At 41.7% G+C, this 26,075-nt stretch overlaps 1 protein-coding gene across 4 annotated transcripts in view; it reads right to left on the bottom strand.

Annotated features, from left to right (window-relative positions):
* The window catches only part of Stxbp4 (syntaxin binding protein 4), a 155,353-nt gene that overhangs the window by 9,437 nt on the left and 119,841 nt on the right, over positions 1–26,075 (bottom strand). For all 4 annotated transcript variants that reach the window (XM_038325747.1, XM_038325749.1, XM_038325750.1 and 1 more), the window contains one exon: positions 10,722–10,779. In XM_038325747.1, coding sequence (XP_038181675.1) covers positions 10,722–10,779 — 58 coding nt within the window. The remainder of the gene's footprint in view (positions 1–10,721; positions 10,780–26,075) is intronic.

The following is a 26,075-nucleotide window of genomic DNA, read 5'->3' as shown; positions in this document are numbered from 1 at the left end:
TGGCTACAAAATACAAGTATTAATGACAGCAAAAGAGTTAAAAGAATATTTGTTTTAAAGGTAACAAATTAGAATTTGATTTTTATTCTGTTTATGACACTTCTTTGAAATATATAACACATCAAATATTAAGATCCGATTAATGAAACCATCTTTAGGTCTCCAATATAAAACTGTTTACAAGAATATAAATATATATACATATATATGTATGCGTGTGTGTAATAGTAGAAAAATTGTTGTCATTAGGCTAGTAAAAGATGAATACTGAAATTCCTGGCAAAAATATTCATTTTAATGAAGATTTTTTCTTTTTTTAAATTTTTTTTTTTAAAAAAGAAGAAAAACATCAGCAGGTCCATGAGCTCTAAACATTGTCTGTTTTTGATGATGCCACCTCTGCAAGTGTGGCTGGGGGGCTTATAGGAGGAAATGGCACTGGGAAGGCAGCACAGTTTATTCCCACAGGGCTGGCACACAGCAGAGCCAGTGCCTTGATCCAATGAACGACTTCTGAGAATTTAACCATTACGTTCAACCCCTCTGTATCCAGGCTGGTTTCCATAGCAATATGTGAAGAGACTCTGCGATGGATTAAGTGACCTCCAGAAAGGGGCTCTTCAGCTTTGCAAAATGAAATTAATTAAAGGATCAATTTGATGACCATAGATTATATATGTAAAGCTATTATGTCTTTTGAAAAATCTTTTCTATGAAATTCATGAAAAATGTTATGTGAACAACTGAGAAAATATAAAGCTTGCGTGAAGCCCGAGCTAGAGGCTTTGTGCTTCCTCCCAGCTAGTAATCCTGTTTTCACTTGTCCTGTCTGTGTCCATAGGCTGCCTGCTTCAACAGGGCAGGGCCGTTTCCGTCTCTCCCATCTCTTGATAGCCGAGTCCATACACTATGTGTGGCATTAATGCCTGCTTGAGGCACGTCTCACTATAAACCCTCTGATTACTACTGTAGTCAGACCACTGACAGAAATATGCAACTGGTAGATTCGCTTATTTATAACTGAGGGTCACGTCATTCTCAAATGTAATAAGTATTCAGATTTCCCCTACGTGGTTTATGTGTGTTTATAGAAATTGAGGATTATCAGGGCAATTAGAGTTATCTAAATAAAACCAACATCACCAAATAATTAGCATTCATATTTTCCCTTACCAATAATCTCATTTCAATTGATTTGCAAGATCTCTTCATTAATTTGGGGGCAAGCAGTAAAAAAAAAAAAAAACTGTATGATAATTTAAAAATTTGGGCTAGAATTTATTTCCTTAAAGCCAGTGGTCTAAACAAGCTTATTAGAATTCCAGACGCTAAGATTTTATTGCTTATTATAAATAAATATAATCCTTAGTTAAAAATCTTGTTTTAGCCACTAGAGTAAAAATGCTACAATGTTAGCAGAGGCAACAGAAATGATCAGCTAAACCCCAACCTTGTTTGCAGACCCCTAACGCCCCTCTCCTGCTAGAAGGAGATTTTCTCGGAGACAAAGTGGATACTCATCCACAGAGAGTGGCTGTGGTTCACAGAGACTACTGCAGCCCCCAAATGACATCACAGATTAGATGCAGACTTCAGGTTAGTGTGGTGGTACGTCTCTGCCACTCCCAGCCCTGGCAGGTTGAGGCTGGGGCATTGTGAGTTCAAGACCTACATAGGCTGTCCTGGTACGAGGCAACTAGATGTGACTTTCTGTCAGACAGGCATTTTTCTGGTCTGTAATGGTCTTTGGTCATTTTCTCTGTTTACTCTTCATAAAAATCTCATAAACATTACTTTTCCCTATAGTTCCCACAGCTGACAAGGTTGAGGCTTAGAGAGTTGAAGGGCTTTGTCCAAAGTTAACAGAGGCAGACCTGGGACCCAGAGGTGGGCACTGGTCACTCTTCTTTCCTATTTTACATGCATACAACTCCAGCTTGCATACGAACAGGGCCGCCTGTGTGTTACTGGGAAGTTAGGTCTGAATTTCAGTGTTTTCAACCTCTGTGACACAGAACACCTCGATAGTTTAAGAGACAACATGAGTCAGTGCCCTGGATCTAGGCCTGACACATTTCTACATATAGTTAGAAAGCCCCTTCTTGCCTCTCTCTCACACCCCTGTATGAATTTCCCATTGAGATACTTTATCACCAAAAATTTGGTGACATAAAATGACTTATTCACTGGCTGATGATCAGAAGTCTGATGGGGGTCTTACTGGAGTGTACGGAAAACATCAGCAAATGGCTACAGTCCATTTGGGGCTCAAGGGAAGAACCATTCCCTTGCTTTGCCAGCTTCGGAAGGCCTCCCACAGTGCCCATCTTCAAAGCTGGGGACATTTCTACTTCCGTCATACACATCCTTATTTGACTCTTCTGCCTCTTTCTTCCTTTGTGAAGAACTCATGAGGTCAGACTGGACAGAGTGGGACAAGCCCTGCCCAGGGCCATCTTAATTCCCCTTTGCTAGGTAACCTAACACTTCACAGGTTCTGGGGCTTCTCCATACTCGGTGGCTCCTCGACAGCTTCTAAGGTTAGTGCCTAAAGGAAAAGACACTAGCTAGGAAAACTTCTTATAACTTGTGCAAAGCTAGGGAAATTTTAGCAAGAGTAGGTCTGATGGAAACTAAATTAAGACAGCCAGGTCTTGGAATATGCCTGTAATCCCAGGAACTTGGGGGCCTAAGGTAGGAAGATCACCAGTTCAAGGCTAGCCAGGGCAACATAGCGAGACGGTGAGTCAAACTGACAGGTAAAAGGAGCTGGGGATGTAATTCAAGACTTATTGCCGAAACCCTGTCTCGAAAAACCAAAAAAAAAAAAAAAAAAAAAAAAAAAAAAAAAAAAAAAAAAAAAAGACTTATTGCCATGGAACCTGGATTCAAGTCTCAGTGAGGGAAAGGAGCAAGGAAAAAGTAACTTAAGGACAATGCCATGGCCCACAAGAATTCACCAAGAGCCCTGCAGGGTAAGGTAATAAGTATTAGATGAGATCATGGGGGGATGACTACTGGCCTGGGGACCTTTGCTCTGGGTCACTGTGATAAGAGGAAGACGCAATAGAGAGCTCTCTCCCTCTTAGACACACACACACACACACACACACACACACACACAGAGAGAGAGAGAGAGAGAGAGAGAGAGAGAGAGAGAGAGAGAGAGAGAGAGAGAGAGAGAGAGAGAGAGAGAGAGCGCCATGCAGACACTTTAGACTTCGGCACCAAGAGCTGCGAGAAACAGTTTTGCTGTCTAAGCTCCTGTCTGAGGTGTTTTCTTACAGCAGCGCTAGTAGACTAACTCAGCAACCAAACAGTGGAGAAAGTTTTGGTGAAAAATTCAGTATTTGTTTAAAAGAAAAGTCTAAAAAGGAGGGTGACTGATTCTAAAGAGGGTGAAAGAAGAACAGCCCCAGCAAGACCACAGGTCCAGAGCAGTCACGTGCTCTCAGGGACTCGGACACTGGAAAACACGTTTCAGGCCAAGCCGTACCTGTCACTGGGGGCAGAGCGCGGAGCTGGGTTTGTAGACCTAGATGTTTTATTCATCTCAGGGGCTTTGCCATCCTGAATAACCCAAGCCAGCTGGCTGGCCTTTCACTTAAATGACAAGTTCTTCTCCAGCGCTTCAGATTCCTACACCGCTTTGTAGGTATTTATAGAGAATCCTGGGCAAGCTGTCTGGGCTTGTGATCAATGCAGCCTTTCTGCTCCCGTCCCAGGGCTGTGGACTGGCCAGAGAGCAGTAGAAATGTAGGTTTTGGCTACTGTGTTCTATTTGCAGCTGCACAAATGTTGTCATTTAAAAAATCTTTCTCTGGCATATAGCAGCAAGAGCGGGGATGGCCTGGGAAGCTGACATCTGCTCAGTGCTTGCCCTGAACCAAGGACTTTGCCAGGGCCTTCACACTCCTGGGTGCATCCAATTCTCCAACACTCCTTGTTTTTAGGTAGGAATCAGGACCACAGAGGGACTGAAATGACTTATCAGGTCACTCTCAAATGTGGCAGTGTCAACGTTAAAATCCAGGCCTAGCAGATACCCTCTTTCCTCCTTCAATGGCTTCTCCAACTTGTCAATGATATTCATCCATTTGAACTTCAGTCCCCACGCATGCTCTGATCTGTTCCAGGTAATTACTCCTAATCAGTTATCACAGAGAGAGTCGGGCCTGCACATTCAGCTTTGGGTTAAGATGTACTGCCAGACAGTTCAGCGTAGGTGGAAGAACCCCCTGCTGGATGCAGCCTCCCCACTTATTCGTCAGAAGAGGTGGTTTGGGAGAGCCATTTGGAAAGACCTAAACTTCCCGCTTTCCTCCGTGCGCTCTTTTTGGTGGTTCTGATTCTCACACACATAGAAGTCACCGAGGAGCCATTCTTGTAAGAACAGTCAACATACTTTTATAAGCCCTGATGTCAGTGCATAACACTCATCCTGACCTGTTAGCAGAAGAATCACAGGTTATATTATTCTGTCAGTGGCCACTACCTAATTCTCTGAGAAGGAAGCAAAACAGCTCAATTCACGAGGCCTAGGCGTAGGGGAGAGTTCTTGAGAATGTCCACTAAAGTGAAGCTGAAATAATCTGCAAAGGATTTACAAAGCAAAAAAAAGTAGTTCTTATTTTCAACCAAAAACCATGCTTCCTCTCTTTCCTTCCCGCAACAATCTCCTTAGTGTTTACTTGCTTTGCTGCTGCCTAGGATAACACCTATTTGCAAAAGAAAGTAGGGGTCTCAGACCTGAGAACGTCAAATTGTTCATTTTGTGCTTTCTGTTCTTTTAAATTCTATAAATATAGGCCAGCAAGGTAGCTCAGTGGGTAAAGGTGTGTGCTGCCAGGAGTATAATTTGGCATTAAATGTCAGTATTTGATATTAAGATTTCTATATTACTTATTCACATTCCTAGGTCATTGCCTCCTACATGGCACTAAGTTGATCCTTGTAGCCAGCAGCTTGTGCAGATGTGAGGGCCAAGCATGCACTCTCAGACTGGCTGGAGAAGACACTCAGCAGCATTTGTCTGAGTGTCTCTCATCTCTTGCTCTGGGGAAAGACTGTTGTTATGTTGAGAATAACCCTATATCCCTAATGCCTGAGACATGGTGAGGAGCTGGAGCATCCTGCCAATAGTATCATGAGTATGTTTGGTGCAAGTATTCTAGGGAGCTCACTAAGCTATGCTTCATTTCCCAGCCTTTTTACCAGACAGTCTGACAACTTCATGATATATATATATATATATATGGAGAGAGAGAGAGAGAGAGAGAGAGAGAGAGAGAGAGAGCGCAGGGACGGAGAAGGAGGTGAGGGCAAGTGTGCCAGAGCAATCGAGTGAGATCACCTTTGTATAGCTGCGACTCTAAAACTGGTTGAGAAAATAAATATGCACTATCCTAAGCTTCAAACATTGGAGAAAATTTACAAAGCAGAGATGGAGAGTTAATAAATTTATAAGAGTAAACTCAAATCTTTCAATATAAAGATAAATATAATGACATCAATTAGTAGTTATGTCCAATTTATAACAAATTTGATTTTGCCAGCAGAACTCATGGTAATTTTGTCATATTATATGACACGTATCAAATGTATGTGTAATTCAAAGTAGAATCATACCAAAAAATTCTAATAAGCTTTTCATAGTATATGACTTTAAGAGGATGAGAAGGAGCTGTGAAGAAGGGCTGGGAGACAGTTCAGTGGACAGAGTTCAGATAAAGGTGCCTGTCAACAAACCTGATGACCTGAGTTCAACCTCTAGAGCTCACATAACAAACAACCAGCAGTAGTTCACACCTGTAATCCAAATACTTCTATGTTGAAATGGAAGAAAGAGACAGGAGAATCTTCAGGAAGTTTGCTTAACACAGCTGCAGAAACAAGAGACCCTGCCTCAAAAGCATCAGAAGGATATAATTAACTCTGTTGGGGCCTATTTGATCACATTGTGTGAAGATGTGTGCTGCTGTTTTACCTCACCTGCCTAAGGCACCTTCTGATTGGTTTAACAAAGAGCTCGATAGCCAATAGCTAAGCAGGAGAGCATAGGCGGGACTTCCAGGGAGAGAGAGAGGAACTTGGGAAAGAATCTGAGAAGAGGGGATTCTTCAGCAAGATGTGGAGGAAGTCAAATGTACAGAGTTGAAAAGAGGTATGGAGTCACATAGCAGAATGCAGGTTAATATAAAGGGGCTAATTTAAGTTTTAAGAGCTAGTTGGGAACAAGCCTAAGCTAAGGTCAAGCTTCCATAATTAATATGTCTCTGTGTCATTACTTGGGAGCTGGCAGTTCAAAGAATGAACTGTTAAATAACTCCTGGAAAAGCTGTCTTCCAATCTCCATACATGCACTGTAGCATTCAGGTGCCCCACTCTATCCATAGGGGGAAACAAGAAAGAAAACCAAATAAACAAAAAAGAAGTTTGGTGGAAAAATGGTCATTCATCCAAATAATCTCATTACAGCATGCATAAAGTGTTGGTCTTTTTTTGTCATTAAGTTTAAGGATGCTACAACTATTTTATGGAAAAAAAATCTGTCCCAGAATGCAGTGCTATATTTTACACAAATATATGTATGTAGATTTACATATTTATTTATGGCAAGTGAGTATGCCTACATGCACATATGCATACACACAGAAGCACATGTCTGTTAGTGCTATGAAACACGGGCTCTGGTGATGCCAACACCAGTTATTCATGTTTACACAGGTGGGCAAGAAGCTCTCTTTTCTTTGTTAGAACTTAAGTAGATGACGCAGTATTAATAGAAGTGCAACAGTCATGTGGATGGACAGAAATATTTTACAAGGACCGTAAGTGCCTGGGCATTCTTGAGGCAGCACTGACAGTCATTCCCTTGCCTGAGGCTTGGCTCCCATCAGATGTAGCAGTTCCATTTCTGGGATGACAGTGACAGGTGCCAATTTCTGTCAGGAGATCATATGCATGCAGACCATCAGCTCCTCCAGAGCTTTGGGAGGGTAATTTTAGGGATTCTTTTTAAGGGAAGTTCTTTATTGCCAGAAAAGTATCATCTACCTATAAGTGAACCACTCCTCCCTCAAAATATTAAAATAGGCTGCCCAGGCTCAAAAGTTTGGCTCAGGTGGAATAAAAATTCAAGCAAATCAATAACTTTAAAATTTCTGAAAAGGATATTAGGAAGGTTGTGCATGTTTCGCTCATCTGGCAACAGCTTTGATTGTGGCTAAAAACCACGCAGAAACCCCATCGAAATGCCAGAGAGGGAGTGGAGTAAAGAGATTAGCTTTATTTGAAGCATTTTCTTGAGGGGGTGGGCAAGGACTTCATAGAGTGGAAATTAAAACACACATACATTACTCTGTGGAGACACTAGCATTGGAATCCCGGTTTCTCTATATCCAGTCTCTCTCTCCTGACATTAGAAGGCTTTCTTTGCAATCAGAGCCACCTGTAACAGAATGATGCACTTGACCCACACAGGGACCCCTGCAGACCCATATTGAAAGTCTATTGATGAACAACTCAAACCAGTCTGCATATGGCCTTACAATCCTTTTCAAGCAAACAACTCCTGGGAAGAGGGCAGCTTTCTTAGAGAAACAAAAGAACGTGGTAAAGATGAAGAGACGGATAGTCACATTCAGGTCATTGAGAGGTGTGGCTTAGGCTCTCTCTGTTCTAGTGAGGAGGCTATCAACCCCTGCAGAATTCACTGTGTGTTTAATGATGGGTGCTCATAACAATTTTTTTCAATAGCTCCCTACAAGAAGGTAAGTATATAAAACACAAAAAAAACCCAACAACATGGGTACAATGGTTTGGCTAAAATGCATCTTGTTTCTTGAACGGGGTTATGCTCTTGGAAAGAAAGACCTATCTCAGAGCGAGCATTCCATCCTTTAGGAGGCTGGGCCTGGGATAGTGTTAGATTTTCTTATTTTTACTCTTTGACCTTCCAATCTACAGAAGATTACTACCTGTTCTTAGAAGCAATCTATGCTATTTTAAAATGGACAAAGTATAACCTTCTACCAAAGTCAACATCTACTTAAAATGCCCTTCCTGTCACCTCTCACCAGATGACCTTAAAACAAGGAAGGCGGCGTGATGCAGCCCAATGTGTACGTGGGGGTGGTTCTAGAGCCAGACAACACTGGGTCTGAATCTGGACCCTGCAGTTTGATTCAAGGTAACCTCTTTTGACAGCCTATTCTGCTCCAGCAATGCGACAACAATACCCATGCCCTTTGGAGAAGAAATCTGTCTTCTTTCTTTTTTGCTTTCCTCCTACAGCACGATTAAGGTCAATGAAAAGAACGTATGAATTTCTAGAACACACTTTGGGCTGTTTTCTGAGTGGAACAAAGGAGGCTGGGTAAATGTCCACTCTTTTCTATCTTTTTACCTCTATCCACAGGAACTGAGCTAGATTTTGGAGTGGCCACAGCTTGCTGGTTTTCTTTTTTGATCCACTCTTAAACACTCTATTCCTTTTGGTAGTAGAAGTCTGGTTAAAAGCTGTTCCATTATCTAAGGGCCAGTGGCTCATCCAATTGGGGACCAGACAGTGAGACAAACTGATTTTCTGGCTGGTCATATCTGGGTCTGTTTTTTTCCTGTGTTACGGACAACTCTGCCCTCAGTACCCTTTTCTCACCAAGCACTAGTGAGAACCTGCCATTCATCTATCAGTATGACACACTGACAGACAGCTCAGCATAGGTCAAAGAACTCTCTACAGGGTGCAAACCTGGGCATTTTCTAAGGCCTCTGAATGCAGAATCTCAGTTTTTCTTCTTTGGATGACTATTTTCCTTGGAAGACCTTTTAGGAGGCACAGCTAGGGGCAAGATGAAGCTCATCATCAACATGACACCATGATGACATGATGTCATCAACATGACACCCTGTGTAATGATCTTCCACATTAGTAAGAGGATTACATAAGAAAATGTATGAACAAATACTTTTATTGTGCTCCTGGCTACTGAGCATCAGCTGAAATCTGATGTAAAATACAATCTGGTATTTCCTTTTTCTACCACCTATACAGCATAGAGTATAAACTCTCCCAGAAACCAGGCATGACCAATGCAGTGTATCAGAGGGTAGGTTTGTCTCCAGGAGAATGATTCTGGAAGTGAGCAGTGGGCTGCTGAGTGCGATCTACACATAGGATTCCAAGACTTCTCTCTACTTCATGCTATAAGCTGCAATTCTGCTTCACCAACCACCAACAGAACAAGAGAAAACAAGCCAGGAAAACTCTGCCAGGTTTATCTATGAGTCTTCCTTAAATCTTTAGAAATGTGAAAATTTGAATTTATGATCTTTTTAAGATGGTGATTTGCAGGCTTTGTGCTTTCTTGATACGATACAGTCTTTCCATAAAAAAATAATGATAAGTCGTTATTAGTCATTTCCTGAAGTCAGGATGCATGGTTGATAGTTAGCATCAGCAACTCTACCATGGTAACATACTCTCCTTGTCTGAAGGGAAAATGAAGTTAGGAGAGATATTGGGTCGGACGGTGATGGTACACACTTTTAATCCCAGCACTTGGGAGGCAGTGGCAGTGGATGTCTATGAATTTGAGGCCAAATTCCAGGACAGCCAGAGCTACACACAGAGAAACATGTCTCGAAAAACCAAAAATGAGAGAGAGAGAGAGAGAGAGAGAGAGAGAGAGAGAGAGAGAGAGAGAGAGAGAGAGAGAGAGAGAGAGGAACCTATGTAGAACAGGGTTTAGTAAAGCAAAATCTGCATATTGCTTGGAAAGTAGGGGTGCATTTGAAAGGACACCAGGGGCTTTTCTCTCATAGCATCTGCCAAAAGGATGTACAAGGGGTTTTCTAGGAATCCCTGCCAGGACGTGAGTTTCCCCTTGTAACTCTCATAACACTGGCCCTGACACCAAAAAACTTATTCAGAACACAGTAGAAATGTGACAGCCCACTGTAGTTAGGGAAAAACCATCCAGTCCAGCACATGAGTCTTCCTGCTCAGGAGTGACAGTCTAGTACAATAGGAAAGCTCTCGGGCCAGGAGACTTTGCTTTTGATTCTGGTTTGGTAACAACAGCTGTGGATTTCCTGGCAGCAACTACAGATTAAGGAAAATGCTAGGGTTGTACACATACCCTAAATGTCACTGTTACCACACTGGGATCTAGGCTGTTCATATACTGTCCTATTTGTATCTTAGGCCATGTACTCTCTGTCGTTTCTTATGGCTACATGAGTTGTATGGTATCGGGTATGCAGTCTGTATATTTCACCGCTAAGGTCCAGAAATACTGCCAGTAACCAGAACCATCTGTGTATACTGTACAGCATTGCAAGGTAGGGACGGACTGCTGTTAGTATTGTTTTAGGGCATGACGAATGGATTTTTAATTAGATACTAACTTTTCAATAATGGTAATAATATCATCCTACAAGTGAGTCCAGACAGGCAACATTCAGGTTCGAATCACGATTCTGTTCCAGTTTTTGGTTCTTCCCTGGGAAACTGTTACTTGGGTTTCACCCCCCCCCCCCCATGACATCTGATATCGGCATTTAAATCACAAGAAATGAAGATAGGGAGGTTTCATTTCTTGTTTCTAATTTTTGTAACCTCCAAGAGGGTTTCTTGGTTTTGCTGATTATTCTGCAACTTCCAGGTTCTCTCCAGATGTGAGCAAAATTGCTTACTTGGTTGAGAGGCTTGTACTCACTTGATGAAGTACTTGATTCCATCTGCTGTGTAAGCTTCCTCCCACCCGTAAGGTAAGCCTAGAGTGAAAGGAAACCAGAAATACATTTAATAAGATGATGAAAATAACTTTATTTTCTGGACACCAACCTCCCCCATGCTGACAGTTATCGGAGTGCATTTCTTGCACAAAATTATTTCTTGAAAGGCAGAATTAAGACAATTCAGATGAGCTCTGGCACTCAGCATCTTTACGGCACAATAAATAAAGTCCCGAACAGTTAACAATCTGCTTTAGCAGCAATAACTGGATTATGACTTATCATTTACATGTGGTGAACGTTTTTGTCAGCAGGATTCACACAGAAATTGGTGTTTGCAGCGGATGGTTCTTGCCCGGAGGCAGAAGGATGGACAAGATGGCCTCTGCTTGTCTATTCTGGCTCAAAGATTCTTTAATTGGCTCCCTTTACATTCTTTCGCTCAGCTCCACAGGGAATTGGGCATGAGTGCCAGATCAGCAGGGGTTTGAGAAGCAGCTTTTGGACAAGACAAGATTCCTTATTAAGTTTGAAAGTTTAGTAAAGTGATTTACAATGGATGGTGGCATTTTCTTTGTTAATTAAGAATTTTGTGCGCTAACATAAAGGGCCAAACAATTTGCTAAACTTAGCTTCCATTTCTGTAATGGGATTGAGAATAGTTAGCTAAAAAGAATGAAGTAAGCAGGCAACATAGGGGCATATTCTATATAGGAGTTCTGCTCTCTCTCTCTCTCTCTCTCTCTCTCTCTCTCTCTCTCTCTCTCTCTCTCTCTCTTCTCATTTAATATCTGTTTACTGAGGTTTCAATCCATGGCTTATGCATCCACTTATTAGAGTTGTACCACTGAGCTACAACCTCTTCTTTTTAGGGGTAAGGTCTTACTAGATTTCAAGGTTGGATTTTGACTAATTCTGTAGCCTAGGCTGGCCTCAAACTTGAAATCCTCTTACTTCAGTCTCCTGACTAGTTGGAATTATAGGCCTATGTCAGCGGGCTGGGTTGCCATATTTTCTTACATTTAGATTGTGGGTAGCATATCTTTAGACTGCAATGGTTTCTACCCATTCTGCTCTAGCACTGGGTTATATCTTATATATTGCTATTGCTAAAAAGTTTAACTGACCTTTCCAGTAAGCTCTATACCACTGGGTTATCACAGCTCTTTTGATAGGTAAAAATACATTAATTCATTGAAAAAAAGGGTTGCATTACTCAGGTAGCCTGAGTCTTAACAACAAATACTTGACTTTTATTCCTTCAGATATCAGCAAGGGGGAGAATAAACACACAGGGAAAGCTTTACAATATGGATGAACTAAAACTTTGCCTCATTACTATTTAATTCTTAGAGAATATATTTCCTTGAGAAGAGGGTATTATGCTGTGTGTGTGTGCGCGCACATGCATGAGTGTGAGTTTGTGTGTATTTGTGTGTTTAAGAAAAAGAAACAAAAGACTTTAATTTATATTGATTCCAGTCTGAGACTGTAGGCCAAAATTTTATACCTATCTCTTCCATACATCAACAAGGCTATCCTGGGGTCTCTACCCTCTCTTCATGAATGTATGCCCATTTTTAGTAGTGGTCAGAGCTTCGGAGAACTCAGTACAAGCAAAGCTCTGGAGGTGACATCCCGTGACACAGGAAGTGATATCCGGTGCATGTGTTCTTTCATGTCCACTGATCAGCCATGATACACTGTTGCTGCCCTACAAGACTGAGTTGACTTATTTTTCTCTCTATACTTTCTGCATTTTTTTAAATAGCTAAGTCATCTGACAGTGATGAGATCCTTTCCCTCCAAGGAAGACTGTGACTGTGAGGACCTGGCTTATACGACAGAAGCACTCTGATTAGTTTTGGGGGAAAATAGCAAACTACTGGGGACGTGGAGAACTGTCGTAACATGACTAAGGTTTTTGCTTGCTAGGTGAATTGTTTGACTGGCACAATTCCATCTGTCCCTCTAATTCTTCAAGTAACAGGCATTTTTTAATGAAGTAGAAGAAAGAGGTACACTTTTTTATTAAAAAGTTTTAGACTTTATCATCATTTGTGTGTGTGTGTGTGTGTGTGTGTGTGTGTGTGTGTGTGCAGGATGCGAGTGCGGGGGACTTGCACACAAAGCATACACTGGGGGTCAGAGGCCAGCTTTGTGGCATTATCTCCTTTCACCTTTATGTGGGTTTTAGAGGCTGAACTCAGGTCATTAAACTTGCATGAAAAACCCTTTTACCCACCAAGTCACCTTGTCAGCCCCAACATGATCAACTTAAACATGAGTTGGCTGAGAACTCATTTTCTGAGCCCTAAAGAATACATTCATACCACTCCTTTAGAATCAAGGGATATTGGAGAAAGGGATACAAGACTGTAAGAGGTAAAAGATAGGGAGGGCAGCCACAAAATGTCACTTTCTGGGAAGACAGAGTCAGTACAGGAAGAAAAATGGCAGCGGTGGCTACTTGCACTGGGTTTGCACAAGAATGGTCCATCCACAATCAGATGAAAGAGGACTTAGGGAACTCTACCCTTCATGGTTGAGCTAGTTACTAAGACAGATGAGGGTGGGGGTGTCACTGCCTTCTGTTGCATACCCACTGATGACCCCATCTGGTTCTAGTGGGCAGTTTTAATCCAGTGATAATACAGATGGCCCCAGTTAAACAAAAATCCACCCCAAAAGTCATGATTATAAGGAAGGGACTTTAGGGAATGGGGAGGGGTATTGATAAGAAAGGGGAAACACTAGATATTGTGGGGAGAGAATAATCAGAGTCCATTATATACATGTATAAGATTGTCAAATAACATGACTAATAAAAACAAAAATGATATTCTCTGCGATGAAAAAATAAGTGCCTAATTTTTAAAAGATCAAAGTTTCGTAACTTAACATCATCTGTAAGTAGAACTGGGTACTAAGCTGACCGTCATTAATCTCCCTGTAGTATCTCAGTAATAGAAACACAATCACTATCTAGTGTAAAGATAGAGAGACAAATAGCCTACTTCACATGAAAGAGCTCTTTTGTTATTCACAAATACATGATATAGTCGATTTTTCAATGGTAATGCTTTTATTTCTTCACGATGATGATTTGGAAGTAATTATAACAGAACATAAATACTTTGAAATAATCATTATTGTTACAAATAAGGAAATAGTTATCTAGTTACAAAATCTTTACAGACTTGTAAATATATGTTTCTAATTTTTCTTTTCATATTTTTTAAAAACTGTTATTGACAGCTCCAAGCACCTGCGATTGCTTCTAACTGAAAGGGTTCGTCTGTGAGTTCTCAGATAGCATTCTTTCCGCCGGAGATCATCTGTTTCTAATCAAAACCTTCATGGTGATGACTCCAAAATCTGCATGAGTATCTTGCCAGAGTGAATTTCTGGAACATATTGAACTTAAGAGTCCTGGCTGTCCCCTGAAATCCAACATATACAAATTCAAACTCATCATGTTTCCACCAAAACGATTTCCTGTTTCCCCAGAATCATTACCACAGATTCTCTTTGTTATGTTTGTCCCAAGTACTAATCTATTAGTATTTATTGATTATTATGTGTTCAGACTTTTGCTTTGGTGTTCAATATATAATAATGAGAAATAAACATGGACCTTGATCTCACAGAGCTTTAAAATAAGGACGAGGATGTAGCTCGGTCTGTAGACTGTTTGCCTAGCACACCAAAGCCCTGGCTCTGTTTGCCAGCACTGTGTAAACCGGGCCTGGGTGTGGTGGTGCACACCTATAATCCCAGCACTGGAGAGATAGAGACAAGAGGAACAGGAGTTCAAAGTCACGCATGGCAGCATAGGGCGTTTGAAGCCAGCCTACCTAAGACCATGTCTCAAATATGAACAAAACCCTCAGAAAACAAAACAAAAATCGCACAAAACCCAAACAACTTGCCCCCCCCCCCATCATAAACAAGCACATAAGTACAAGAATAAGTTCAAGTAGTATAGAGAGAATAGGACAGGTGAGAGAGGAACTCAGCTTCAGGAAGGAGGAAGAAGAGCAAACCAGGGAGAAACAGTCAGCAGGGCTTTCCAAGAGGCTGTGGAGGGAAAGCACAGACCTGGGGAAGAAACTGCAGGTAGACAGAGCACAGCCACATGGCTGGCACTTTGAGAATCAGGAAACTGCTCCCTCCATACAAGCACAAAAAGATTCTGCTGGAAACATTATTACATGGAGATTTGCAGGCTGCAGCAGGATTGTATGGGACTCCCCTCCCCTCCTCTCATCCATTCTCCCTTCCCCTCCTTATGCTTCCTTTTTGAGACAGTGTCTCAGAGCTTCAGATGACCTTGAACTGGAGAAGATGTGCTCTCATTGAGGATGTTTGTTTCTCTTTTTTTAATTTTTTTTTTTTTATATATTTTGAGACAGGGTTTCTCTGTGGCTTTGGAGCCTGTCCTGGAACTAGCTCTTGTAGACCAGACTGGCCTCGAACTCACAGAGATCCACCTGCCTCTGCCTCCCGAGTGCTGGGACTAAAGGCGTGCGCCACCACCGCCCGGCTTCCCATTGAGGATGAATAAGCTGTAAGGGAATGCTGTCCCATTATACTTGTGGAAAGGCCACATAATCTAATCTAAAAGACTTTTTTTTTTTTTTTGAGATCCACCAGAGCCCAAGTTTTTTACTTACTTTCAAGGGAAAGTAAGTCCTGCAAGGAGAGAAGGTGTATACACTCACTGGAGACAAAGTATTGCCAGGAACATGGCCAAGAAAGCAATGGAAATTAAACCATACATCTGGGAGCCCTAAACACAAGCACAGTTGTCCTCCTGAAACAGTTCTTGGCCCCCAAGATTTGACAGGGATACTGTACCTGTGATATCTCAACAGTATGGCTGCATGAACAAGACCTGCATAATGGTAACACTAGTTGATATGGCAATGTGGATGGTGGGAATTTCACAAGGCCACATCCAGAGGAAGAGCTACAGTCAATGGGGTGAGAGCTATGGTCAAATTTTATACCTAGGGGTATAAAAGTATGTATTTAGAATACATCAATGCTCCCATTGTTTGAATATCGTATGCAGAAGGTGGGTGATTTCATTTGTTGAAGCTTGGAATCCTGTTAAATGATGTGGTGTAAAGAAGGAAGGCCAAGTGAGCTTAGGGGACTGTGAGAAAGACTGGAACAATGGACCATAGCCTTTAAATGGAGAAAGAAGACAAGGGGACTGGGAGGTGGAACAGTAGACAGCCTTGGTGAGGATGATCACTGTGTAGTAAGCTGCAAAGATGTGAGGTCTGCGTGAGTCAGCACAGTGTTCTTGCTGCCAAGATTCACAGGGGGCATCGAGGGGCTGATGTTGGGAATCTCCTATGTGTGCTGTGATTACCATTAATGAATAAAGAAACTGCTTTGGAGCGATAGCAAGGCAGAACTTAGGTAGGTGAGGAAAACTAAACTGAATGCTGGGAGAAAGAAGGGCGGAGTCAGAGAGAAGCCATGTAGCCCTGCTGGAGACAGACACTGGAACTTTAGCCTGTAAGCCACAGCTATGTGGCAATACACAAATTAATAGAAATGGGTTAAATTAATATGTAAGAGTTAGCCAATAAGAAGCTAGAGCTAATAGGCCAAGTAGTTATTTAATTAATACAGTTTCTGTGTGATTATTTCACTTTCTGGGCAGCTAGGAAACAAACAAGCATCCTCATCCAGGGGCTTGGTAAGGAAGGCACAGAAAACACTTGACAAAATTAACTGAAAGGTAAAGGAGAACTGAGGGACTCAGATGGAGAATAGCAGGAGCTGGAACAGAGTTAACCAGAGACTGAAATTCTAAAAGTGAAATTGACCAAGATGACACTGGACAGGAAGTCTCTATTAGACCTTAGCAAAGCCAAGTTCATTTGAAAATCTCTAGTATCTCCAGGTTCTGGCTATAACGAATAATGCTGCTATGGACACGTCCTTATAGTATGATTGAACATCCTTTGGGTATATGCCCAAGAGTGGTATTGCTGGGTCTTGATATAGACTGATTTCTAATTTTCTTAGAAACTGCCATACTGATTTCCAAAGTGGTTGTATAAGTTTACACTCCCACCAGCAGTGGGGGAGTGATCCCCTGACTCCATATCCTCTTCAACATAAGCTATCCTCAGTATTTTTGATCTTAGCCATTCTGACAGGAGTAACTGACAGGGGACATGGTAACTCCGCACCATTTTGATTTGCATTTCCCCGATGGTTAAAGATGATGAGCATTTCCTTAAATGAATTTTGGCCATTTGAGATTCTTCTGATGAGAGTTCTCTGTTTAGCTCTGTACCCCATTTTTTAATTGGATTGTTTTGTACTTTGATGTCTAATTTCTTGAATTCTTTATATATTTTGGAGATCAGCTCTCTGTCAGATGTGGGGTTGGTGAAGATCTTTTCCCATATTGTAGGCTGTCATTTTGTCTTATTTACCATGTCCTTTACCTTACAGAAGCTTTTCAGTTTCAGGAAGTCCCATTTACTGACTGTTTCTCTCAGTGTCTGTGTGACTTCTGTCAATGAGTTCAAGGCTACTTCCCACTTTTTCTTCTATGGAAATAACCTAGATGCCCCTCAACTGAAGAATGTATAAAGAAAATGTGGTACATTTAAACAATGGAGTATTACTCAGCTATAAAAAACAATGCCATCATGAAATTTGCAGGCAAATACATGGAATTAGAAAAAAAAAACAGACTCAGAAAAAAAAATGGTATGTACTCACTCATAAGTGTATATTAGACTTAAAGCAAACAATAACCAGAATACAATCCACAGCTCCAGAGAAGCTAGGTAACAAGGAAGACTCTAAGAGGAACACATAGATCACCCTGGGGAGGGGAATTAGATGAGATCTCTTGGGCAAACTGGGGGCAAGAGGGGGCAGTAAAGGGGAGGGGATGGGAGATGAGAACACGATGGAATGGGAGGGTCAAGAGGGGAGAGGGATGGAGTGGGAGAGCAATCAAAGAGATATCTTGATAGAGACACCATGGGGTTGGGGAGAAACCTGGTGCTAGGGAAATCCCCAAGGATCCAGAAGGATGACCCCAGCTAAGACTCCTAGCAACAGTGGAGAAGGTTCCTGAATTGGCCTTCCTCTGTACTAAGATTGGTGAATACCCCAACTATCATCATAGAGCCTTCACTCAGTAACTGACAGAACCAGATGCAGAGATCTACAGCCAAGCACCAGGCCGAGCTCCAGAAATCCAATCAAAGAGAAGAAGGAAGAAATATAAGAGCAAGGGAGGTCAAGATCATGATGGAGAAATCTACAAAGACAGCTGAACCAAGCTCGTGGAAACTCAGGAACCCTAGACTGACAGCTGTGGAGATTCTGTGGACCTGAACTAGTCCCTCCATATGTGGGAGACAGTGGTGAAGCTTGGACTATCTGAGGAGCACCTGGTAGTAGGATCAGAATCTATCCCTGGTGCATGAGCTAGCTCATTGGAGCCCCATTGCCTATGGTGGGATGCCATGCTCGGCCTTAATGCAGGGGTTCTGCCCCAACTTAATGTGCCAGATTTTGCTGACTCCCCTTGGGAGCCCTTACCCATTGGGAGGAGTGGATGGATGGGGAGTGAGCTGGTGGGTGAGGCGTGGGGGGGGGTGCATCAGGAAGGGTAGGAGGGAGAACTGTTTCTGGAATGTAAAATGAAATTAAAAAAAAAAAAAGAATTGCCGGGTGGTGGTTGTGCACACCTTTAATTCAAGCACTTGGGAGGCAGAGGCAGGTGGATCTCTCTAAGTCTGAGGCCAGCCTGGTCTACCGAGTGAGTTTCAGGACAGCCAAGGCTCTTACACAGAGAAACCCTGTCTCGAAAAACCAAAAGAAAAGCTCTAGTGTCATCATCATCTCAAGGAGACTCAACCTGTAGTGTAGGACATCCCAGGAAGGGATGAAAGGGAAGAGGGAGGGGAAGGGATGGATGGATGGAGGGAGGGAGGGAAGGAGAGATCTTGAATTAAACAGACAAAGTTTTACTAAATATTATGGCATCCATTACATTCCAGGAATTTTTAATTGATTTTTAGACAAAGTTTTACTAAATATTATGGCATCCATTACATTCCAGGAATTTTTAATTGATTTTAAATCAGAAAAGCTAAATCCACATGTACTGCTTTTGACTCTAAGTTGAATAAGGTGGTAATAACTGTGTAGGACCTCAGCTTTCTCATTTATATGAGTAATGATCATAGTTATTCCGCTAGCTTGTGGTGTTATCATGAGACTTTTTTTTTTTTTTTTTTTTTTTTTTTTTTTTTGGTTTTTCGAGACAGGGTTTCTCTGTGGCTTTGGAGCCTGTCCTGGAACTAGCTCTTGTATATCATGAGACTTTTATTAGTTAATACATAATGATACAATTATATGCAAAAGGAGGCCACTGTTATTAATGGCAACAAAACAGGAACTTCTTCATTGCCCACGATTCCATGCATACATCTAACACAGGAAAAACTTAAATACCTATGGGGCGAGTTTTACTAAGTGGAAGTCCTACGTTTCCACAGTCCTTTCCTCGGTGTAGGGAATTACACAGTCTCTGCTTCACCGCCGTGCTGCCAGCTAATGATGTGATTGCCATCTCCGACACCGGCATTCCCTCACGAAAGCGTTATTCTGGTTCCACAGCCTCAGCCTTGGCACTGCTAACAGCTGATAGCAAAATGACTAAATAATACCTTTCCCCAACTCGCCAGAACAAGAAGAGAAAGAGAATCCCCAACATTCCAATCTATGCTTTACTGTACTAAGCAATGATCTCCTAAAAGGAAATGAACTAGATTCTAGGTTTAAAGACAAAATGGTCTGTTTTAAAATCATTTTTTGTTAGGTTTTAGGATTGTTTAACTTAATTTGTAGGTCTGAATTGTGGTGCCAATTTTAAAGAAACTACTGATGGAGGAGAGTTATCTGTCTATGTTACTTTCATTGGTTAATTAATAAAGAAAACTGCCTTGGCCCTTTAAGAGAACAGAAAATTAGGTAGGCGGAGTAGACAGAACAGAATGCTGGGTAGCAGGAGTGGGGAGACGCTTCAGTCGCCATAGTGAGTCTCCATGCTTCTCCTCTCTGAGATGGACACAGGTTAAGATCTCTCCTGGTAAGCCACACCTCGTGGTGCTACACAGATTACTAAATATGGGTTAAAGGAAGATGTGAGAATTAGCCAATAAGAGGCTGAAACAATGGGCCAGGCGGTATTTAAAAGAATACAGTTTCTGTGTAATTATTTTGGGTAAAGCTAGCCGGGTGGTGGGACACAGCCCGCCACTTCCTTCTACAAACTACACTTAATTTTCCCATGAAAGAGAAATCTATTACACTAAGCAATGGTCCTCACCTATAAATAACCTGATAATTTAGTATTTCAAGGGCAAAAAAAAAAAAATCCTAAGGAAACAATTTACAAAAGAACCATCTAAGTTTTGGAATTGTGCTCTAAGTGTTCCTTTAACAATAGGCATGATTTTGCATTTGTGATTTGGTTACATATGGCCATTGTCTGGGGAGGGAGGAGAAGAAATTGCACCTATACATGTATAATATAGATGTTACATATTTCAAGTTAGAAGCCACACACCTCCCCCCAAAAGACAACGACGCATGGAAGGAAAACACTGAAGGCACACTCATAAGCCAACTGGCTGCCCGCTGTCTTCTCAGTCAGGCCTCACTCCGTTTGGCAGACAAATATATTCTAAAATAGTTTGCAGTTAAGAAGGAGAGTGAGGAGGCTATCGTCCATTTTCCACATTTCCCTTTCCACACATGCCAACTCTGCATTTTCATAGCATTTGCTCCCAGTTAGGATTTAGCATCTTGAACGCTGGCATGCCAACACCTGACAAGCCAGCTTAAGTGTCCTCTTTTCTACTGTTCACTCCCATCCTGTGACCGAGACTGTAGGTGAGAACACAGAACTTCATTCACAGTAGTCTCTGGGCATTTACTCAATGTTAGGGGAGCTGCCTGGGGATTTGAGTTTGCTTTGCTTAAAACCAGTAATATCTAGCAGACTTTACACTATGCATTGACCATACTCAGTACAAGGATTGTTGCAGTTTTCCTGGCTAAGGTATGCGACCTCATTCTGTACAGCCAGCCTACAGAGACAGGCTAGCAAAGGGATTAAAAGGTCCTTTCAAACATCTTTGTGTTCTGACAAGCTTTGCTCATGACTAGTCATCTCGTCTGACTTGATCAGTGATTAGAGGAGTAATGGCCAACAGCCCAGAGAGCTGTTCCCACCCATGTTTGTAGCTCGCTCTGTCGCTTCCTTCAGGGGCTGGCTCAGATGTCACGGAGTCAGTGGTGTTTTCCTGGTCGTTCAATATAAAACAGCCTTCTCCGCTGCCTCTGGCACACACTAGCTGCTGGAACCAGCTTTCTTTCCTACCCAAATTCCCTCATTTTCATTCCCTGCCCCACTGCCAGCGGTATTGTGCACATATACGATTCTTAATTGCTATTTGCTGAATTAAGGAATCAATGTTTACTATGCCAAAAGACTATGGTAATACAAACACAGACTATTTAATCAGACACAAGATAAAAGTAGAGGATTTTAGGAAAAGTGTTGAAAGGGTGCTAAGTTAAGATCAAAATTGAAAAGTTGCACCATTAAGGGTGGACTTAATGACTTGAATTATTTTCCTATGAGTTGACAGTTTCCTCTTTACAGGTGACAGAGATGGAGGAGAAAGGTGGAGGTTTCAATTTTTTTTTCTTTAAAGGCAGGTCTTCTTTTATGCAGACCAGGCTGTCCTGAAACTCATCATAAAACCAGGCTAGTCTTAAACTCAACAGAGATCCATATGCCTCTGTCTCTTGAGTGCTGCTGGGATTACAGGCACACACCACCACGTCTGGTTCCGAGTCCTTACAAAGATAAGCAATATTGCTTTAAAAACACTGTTTGATTAGTATACTACAGATATGAAGGGCGAGCGGCTGGTGAACATGAACTAGTGGGTCTACCAACTGCGAGGGAAGAGGCCTGGAAACTGTGCTCTCTCCTTCCTGTTCCCTTCAGGGAAACTTGTTTGGCAAGGAGAGGTTGAGTATTGCTCTGCAGCAAGCTCGACTGTCTCTGGTGAGGAGTAACAACAATAGAGCAGGGAGTCCAAATCAGAGGGGCGTGGTTATTGCAGCCAACAGGAAAGGCAGACTTACCAAGAGGACAGAAGACAGGTTAACTAGTTCGAATGCTAGGAAGACCTCATGAGTAATCTCTACTGAGTGTTACTGTCCACTGCCTCACCCTCTGCCTGAGAGCATACCATATCAGGTTTCCAAAACTCATGAATGAAAAAGAGATAAATAAAAAAAAGCTATTTTGAAAATAAGTCTGTAAAAAAAACACATTCCTGTGCACACTTCTTTAGTTTTTCCGTGTTGCATAGCAAACTTTCACAAATGTAGCACACGCGTGTATCAGCACAGAGCTCCACGGGTGGGATGTGCAGCATGGTATGACTCGGTTCTGTGCTCAAGGGATTATGGGACAGAAATAAAAATACTGCTTGGGGAGACTTTTTGTCAGGATGAAGTAGGAGATTATGCATTTCTAAGTTAATTTGTTATTGACAGAAATCAGTTTGCAGCTCTAGGACATAAGCTGCTCCCAAACCTGCTTTGTTGGGCCTAGAAGTGGCGAGCATTGCTTGCCCCGTTGACTCCTTCGACCTTCAGACTGGCTTATACTTCCAATGGGACTTGTAGATCTCCAATATTTAGGTTTCAAAAGCTTGTGGAGGTCACATCCACAGGGGGACGTCTTTGTCTCCAGGTTAATTAATTACACACAGGATTCCATCATAGGTACACTTGGCTCATAGTTCACTGACTAGTTTGTACATGTGTGCTTGGCAGGAGCAGGGAATTTGAAGGGCTGTCTTAGAATCCTATCTATTGAAGTGCTCACATGTTACTTCAAATAGTGTCCAGGATGGCGAGGGAAGCCTTCTATGTTTGCCCCCAGAAAGGGACATGTCACTGAGAAAACATAGAACATATTGTTCACATAGAAACAATAATCAAACTTTCATAACTAATTTTTATTTTTTCTTTAGAGGCAAAAAACATTAAATAAGCATATAATTTAGAATAGTCCAAGAATTATAAAAATTCCCCCACAATAAACCCAGAATCCATTCTGTGGTGAGCAGATGGAGAAAGTGATGATAATGGGAGGAGAATGAGGACATAAACAAGGCACCAAAAGGTGAGCAAGTAGGGAAGGAGAGATTTAAAACATTTATAGCTCTTAACTGGATTGGCTGTACAATTTATAGTTGTGTGCATGATTATGGACTGAAAAAGAAAAAGAGAGAGACCGAATAGCTGGGATTAGCAGAAGCTATGTTTCTGCAGAGCACACTTGGGTGGCTAAAGTGAGTTTGTGAACGACTGACTCAGTTTCCTGATCTTCCTCCTATCAGCTTTGAACTCTCATCCCAGCTATCTCCAGAATACTGGCCAAAATCTCCCCGACAAGTCTGTCGTGGCAAAACTCTGGACCCCTCTGAGCAGGTGGTCAAGCCGCCCACCTGTCCGGACACTGGAACTGTCAGAAATTCATTGAGGACATTTCCTACTCACCCTTGCCAAACGTCTCTTATTGAAAGCCTGAGAGATCTATTTCCATCACGGGGCCTAACTGTGCTTGGTTAGATCTTCAGGGAGACCTGCCCTACAGTTTTCCTGTGGCATCCTTGGACCAACCCAATGTAGTCATGCCAAGCCATGAAACACTAACAGTATTGTGTTCACAACCACTCACGACACATAGTTAATGGAGGAAGGTCATCTGTCTATGTGTTACTTTCATTGGTTAATAAAGAAACTGCCTTGGCCCTTTAATAGGACAGAAAATTAGGTAGGCGGAGTAGACAGAACAGAACTGTGAGAGAAAGAAAGCTGAGTGAGGCAGACGCTTCAGGCAGTCGCCATAGGCAGTTGCCATGCCTCTCCTCTCTGAGTTGGATGCAGGTTAAGATCTCTCCTGGTAAGCCACCACCTCGTGGTGCTACAGAGATTACTAAATATGGGTTAGTCAAGATATGAGAATTAGCCAATAAGAGGCTGAAACTAATGGGCCAAGCAGTATTTAAATGAATACAGTTTCCATGTAATTATTTTGGGTAAAGCTAGCCGGGTGGTGGGAAGCGGCCCTACGCCATTCCATCTACACATAGTTGTCAAACAAAAGGCACCAACAGACACAAGGATGTAGTGTACGCAGCAGGAGAGTATTGTCTGTTAGAACCTAGTGGCAGATTTCTCATTTTACCCTGTTCTTTTATCTCCCATCATGTTCCTTACTGTCTGTCCCTGTGGTCTGGCTGTTCATTTTGGTTATATTAAGTAGGAATATTCTGTCTCAAAATTGCAACACTCTCTTTTTTTCCCTCCACATATTTGCCCTTAGTAAAGCAGACACATATCAAAGGAAGAAAAGTCCCTTCTCATTTGACCAGTGACAGTTACTGATAATTTAGTACAAGAAAAGCAATGAGTATCCACATTTTACTTCTGCATACTGATTTGCTTTGAAAGATATAGACAGCAACCATTCCAAAACAGAGACCAGCCCGTCAACTCTTTCCTTGACTTTATATTGTCATATGAGCACTAGGGAAGCCTCAAAGTATGCCTGGAATACTTTGTAATACAACTAGTAAGAGAAGAAAAACAAAGGCTGTTGGTGGTTAGCCCCAGAGTTACAGGTTACATAATACTAGGAGGTATTTAGCTTACCTAGTTTGTCAGAATGAGTTGGTCAATGGGGAACATAAGCTCTCAGTACAAACAGTACATGAATAGCAATTCATATCGAGATAAATATTTTGAGATGGAGGTTGCTTATGATGGCATAAACAAGATGTGAGTTTCAACCTCACATGCCTTATCTCGTGTGCCTTTAAATTATGATGGTTTCACTTCCACTTGAGAGTGACTTTATTGCTGCCATTTAAAACTGCTAAGAGCTCAAATCTTAAACAGTTCCTTCCATATACACATCTCTCCATTTAAAAATAACTTCCCTCATTATTCCCGAGCTATTTTTACTATGTATCATAGACAATATATTTAATCTATTAAACCTTGCAATATGATTATTTTTATAATAATTTTTGTCCCCATTTTGCTAGACTCCTTGAGGGTTCTAAATCATCCTTACACCCAGCAGGTTTCAAAAGAGGATTCTCTGAATAGAATAATTAATTCATTTCCTTCCTTTTGTTAACTTAGACTATTGTATTGGTTCTTCTGTGAAAAAATTTAAAAAAGCACTTATGTGTGTTTATGTTTGTGTGAAAACATATATACACGTGTGTGCAAATCTATGTGAACATGTGCAGAACAGAAGTCAACCCCGAGAGGTGATAAGCGCCAGAGATCTGCTTGTCTCTACTTCTCCAACACTGGAATGACAGTGTGTGTCCAGCATTTTTAAACATGGCTTCTGTCCTGGCTAGTTTTAATGTCAACTTGACACATGCTAGAGTCATCAGAGAGGAGGGGAACCTCAGCTAAGGAAGTGTCCCCATAAGAATGAGCTGTAGGTAAGCCTGTAAAGCATTTTCTTAATTAGTGATTGACGTGGGAAGTTCCAGCCCATTGTGGGCAGTGGCACCCTGGGCTGGTGGTCCTGGGTTTTATAAGAAAGTAGGCTGAGCAAGCCACTAAGCAGTACTCCTTCATTGCCTCTTTATCAGCTCTGCCTCCAGTCTCTGCCCTGTTTGAGTTTCTTTCTTGGCTTCCTTCAATGATGAACTACAATGTAGAAGCATAAGGTAAATAAACCCTTTCTTCTTGTTTTTGGTCATGGTGTTTCATCATAGCAACAGTAACCCTAACTAAGACAGCTTCTAGGACCAAACTCAGGTCTCATAAGCACTTTGCCAACTGCGCCATCTTCTCAGTTCCACTTCTTCCTTGAGGGGATGCTGTCATGCTCCAGAGCACACAGCTGGATAACCCAGCAGGACTGGACTCCACTTCCCAAGGTGCACTGCTGAGTTCTTATTGCACAGAGTGAATTCTTCTGTGGCAGCCATACAGAGAGGATTTCAGAAGCTTCTCTTTGATTCTATGTGTATTATTTTTCTTGATTTCTCTCGTCATTTTAAAAATAGTTATGGGAACCCATAACTTCATATTCCTTTGTACATTTGAGATAAAATTTATCCTGATACTATTTCTGTTGGTCCAAAATATAATTTCTGGTGCAAGGTATCTAGATATAATAACCACTGTTTGTTTGTGTCCTGACAGGAAGTAGCCTC

This window comes from Arvicola amphibius, chromosome 4 (genome assembly GCF_903992535.2).
Source record: "Arvicola amphibius chromosome 4, mArvAmp1.2, whole genome shotgun sequence".
Taxonomy (NCBI): Eukaryota; Metazoa; Chordata; class Mammalia; order Rodentia; family Cricetidae; genus Arvicola; species Arvicola amphibius.
Note: the sequence above shows the minus strand (reverse complement) of the source record. Positions and strands in the feature narration are given on the sequence as shown.